Source organism: Glycine max, chromosome 12, assembly GCF_000004515.6.
Source record: "Glycine max cultivar Williams 82 chromosome 12, Glycine_max_v4.0, whole genome shotgun sequence".
In the NCBI taxonomy this organism is placed as follows: Eukaryota; Viridiplantae; Streptophyta; class Magnoliopsida; order Fabales; family Fabaceae; genus Glycine; species Glycine max.
Window position 1 is genome coordinate 20,462,531 of NC_038248.2, and position 3,690 is coordinate 20,466,220.

The window sequence follows — 3,690 nt, forward strand, 5'->3', positions numbered from 1 at the left end:
AAAGTTGTCAAAAATATTTTGAGGGACAAAAAATTATAATATGACAAAATTGAGAAACTAAAAACTTAATTAACCTATTATTTATTGATTTGGTTCAACCCACCTGATCAATTCAGTATCCATTAATCACTACTAGAAAAATGAGTTTTTACGACATTGGTTTAATGTCGGTTAATAAAAAACCGTCTTAGAAAGAAACATGATGAGATTTTTGTAAATAAATACAACCATTTTACAACGGTTTTGCGAAAACCATCTTAGAATGGTTTCCATTCCACGACGGTTTTTTGAAAACCGTCTTAGAAGGTTGATCGTGTTTCTTTCTATATCGTCTTAGAAGTTTGTCTGCTATTTTCAATATATTTGAATATGTGTCCCTCTAGCTACTCTCTCGTGTTCTCTAGCGAGAATATGTATTCTCACTCTCCAAAGATCAAACCCTAAACAAACTTTGAAGCCCTCTTTCTCCCTCCCACTGTCTTCGTCGTTTCTATAGTGGCAAAGTTGAAACTCTCAGAGAGCTGCAATTTGACTTGCATAGAGCACATAGAGCACTCCCACATCTGAGGCCTTGGCCTCGACTCCTCCCTGGAGCTGCTTATCATCTTGGACAACATGATCAGGCAAACCGCCGCCCGCGTGATCCTCCCAAATGATCAAAGAAGGCAAAATCGCCGACCATGTAGTCCTCCTGGCCGGTTAGCACGACACCGGCAAGACTGCCACCACCATAGGCATGACTAAGTCCTCGGCCTGGAAACCTCCTTCGCCATGATCGCAAGCTAACACAGCCTAGTCTTTCCCCTCAGCTCCAACAACGACTTCTATAGATATAAACCCCAGTGAGTCACACACTGTGACTCAGATATAAACCCTATTGATCGATATTCTGGCCTTCACAATTTGTCTCTTCTCCGTAAGCATTTCTCCTCACTTCTTAAATTTGGTTACCTAAACCTTGTTCCAGGGTTCTAAGTTTTCATTTTTTCAACACAATTGCATGCTTCTAAATTCAGCGGCTCGATTATTGCTCAATTTTGATTGTTTCATTACTTTCGTCGTGTATGTTACAATCATCAAGCATAGCTTGCAATATCAGTGATGTAGCCGTAACTGTTTAGATTTTTCTTTTTTTTCCTGGGACTTGGCCGAGTTGTGTTCATTCATTTGCAAGATAAGTCGAAGATTTGCAACAAAAAAAAAAAGTTTGCACCAGTGGTGTAAGAGTAACTCTTAGACTGAAATAATGAAGTGCAATGTGACATAAGATGTTGTTCGTAATTTGTGATGTCATTTCACATGTGCATGCACTTGAAATGGATTTCAATTATATTAGATTAGAGGATAAATTGAAGTCTTCCTATTGGTTGACATTTCTAATGTGTATTATTGTATTTGGGTAGGTTTTTTTGTTATTTAGTTATGGTTCCAAAGCATGAAAGTGTCGAGAAAACTCGCATTTTGTTGAAATAATTCTATAAAAGTGGTGATATGGTGTGACCATTTCTATGAACTGAATACGTCTAAGTTCTGACTCAAAGTTATGTTTGTATTAATGTTCTTCTGTTTTTCTGGCATTGTACTGGGTTATCTATTTCCACTAGTTGGCCAAGATGTTCTTGCTCTTCTTCACATTTTTTTATGCATTGTATACAGGTTATAAAGTATGAGAGTATTATTCACGAGTTTGATCCTTATTTCAACTATAGAGTCACTCAAGTGAGCACTATTTGGAATGGAACCATTTTGCACCTATTAGTCTTACTATTGGGATGGTGGAGGAGTCTCTTATGCTGGTTAATGACTATAGGAAAATGGAATTTTTTTCAAGGCTGTAACATTTGTTAAATTTTACTCTGTTAATCTCAATGCCATAAAAATTCACAAATGATTACACAACTTTGTTGGTTTCAGTTTTTGACAAAGAATGGGATATATGATTTATGAAATTGGTTTGATGATCGAACTTGGCAAGTTGATGGTGTTTATCGTTAATCATATTTCGATGCATGTACTCCTGTGCATAGTAATTGGTCGCTATTCTTCTCGATTGTACATTGCATATGAACCTCTTGTAAGTATATGTTTTAGTCATACAATTATGTTAAAGTTTAAATTAAAACATTTGCCTCTTTCGATTGGAAAGTTGAAATGCCCGTAGTACATAACTTGGGCTTGATATGATAAGCTGTAATTTGAAATGCACATGACATAATTTTTTAAATGCAAGTTGTATTGCGAACATTGTTGGTTGCCTTGGTGCATGTGATTGGGTTTAATGTTGTAATGACATCAGAGCATTTTGCATCATTTGCGGTGAGTTTCCCTCTTGTTTTTTTAATTAAGTTGAACTTTCCTTAAAATTAAGTGACCAAGAGCAAGTTTTAGCCTAATATTATTATTGCATACATTTTCTTGTGAAAGCTTTATTTTTAGTGGAATTGTTATAAGAACATAACTATGATAATAATAAAATAGTTAACTGAATATTCTTTGTTTAACTTTTGTTTTTATGGAGGGAGAAATTATGTCCTGATATGTCAATATAGAATTTAAATAGCCCTTTAGCAAGTCAGTATAATGAAAATCTGCTAATGAACTTAGAAGTTGATATCTTTTGTTGAGATAATCAAAATTTTTGCAAAAGATCAATGCACATTATAAAACACTTTGTTAAGTAAATAAAATTATGCTTTTATATCATGATTAACTTTCAAACTAAGAGAGTTGGATAACCATCATAGAAAGTGAACACTTTTCACAATTGTGACTTCAAAGACAATTTTGAAACCGTCATGGAATACGTTTTGGAATCAACGTTAAAAGTTTTTATTTTAATAGTGAATATAGCTAAATCAGTACTGTAAAAAATATATAGGTTTAATTACCCATTTAGTTCCTATAATTCCAAACTTATCCATTTTAATTCTTATAGTTAATAAGTGATTTTTTTAGTCCATGTAGTTTACTTTTTAATTTTCAATAGGTCCCTACCGTTAAAATTATTTAGCATCGTTAAATTATTGTTGCCAAGACCGCACCTCGCACCATCAACGACCCCTGGCCTCTTCACTCCCTTCCACTTCTCCTCCGTCGATGGGAAAACCTCGTGCGCCGCCGTCGATGGTGACCTAATGATGAACAATCTGACAACAGCTGCAGTCACGCACGTCCTCCACAACAAGGGCGATTTCCAGTCAGTGAATGGTGCGGAGGATCTCCTCGTCCTGTCCATCGAAAATAGAGCTCTGGTGAAGAGAATGAACAACGCCGACGAGTGCACGACGTCGATGGTGGTTGACATTGCGCTCGATGGTGTTTTCGAGACCGTTGACCAGATTCTAGGAAACGCCTTCTGTTGGAACCGTACGGACTATGTTAGGATTCAACTATACCATTAATCACACTGTTTGGTTCTCTAAAGAATGGGGAAAAATATGAAAGCTAAAACAAAATGAAATTAGATTTAGTAAATTGCATTGGTCTTAGTGAACTGAACGCTACTTCTTGCTCTGTTTCTGATGGACAGGACGAGGAGATCCTCCACGCCGTTCACCGACGGGAAATCGCGCTTGTTGTGGAGGATGTGTGTGATGACAACTGCTGCCGAATTGTTCATCACTAGGTCGTCGTCGATGGTGGCACACGAGATTTTTTCGTCGATGTAGGAGAAGTGGAAGGGAGTGAAGA

General features: G+C 36.6%; 1 protein-coding gene across 1 annotated transcript; it reads left to right on the forward strand.

The window, feature by feature from the left end:
• The first annotated feature begins 615 nt into the window (after window positions 1-615).
• LOC121173157 (probable inactive patatin-like protein 9) lies at window positions 616-3,401 on the forward strand. Its single transcript, XM_041007225.1, has 2 exons — window positions 616-698; window positions 2,987-3,401. Exons 1-2 carry the CDS (start codon window positions 616-618, stop codon window positions 3,399-3,401), a joined length of 498 nt encoding a protein of 165 aa, XP_040863159.1.
• Window positions 3,402-3,690: the final 289 nt, after the last annotated feature.

Bases quoted from the DNA above. Each gene is read 5' to 3' on its own strand.
- LOC121173157 (XM_041007225.1), top strand. From the start codon at position 616: ATGATCAGGCAAACCGCCGCCCGCGTGATCCTCCCAAATGATCAAAGA. The intron at 699-2,986 runs GTTAGCACGACA...AATTTTCAATAG, and splicing joins CCATGTAGTCCTCCTGGCCG to GTCCCTACCGTTAAAATTAT.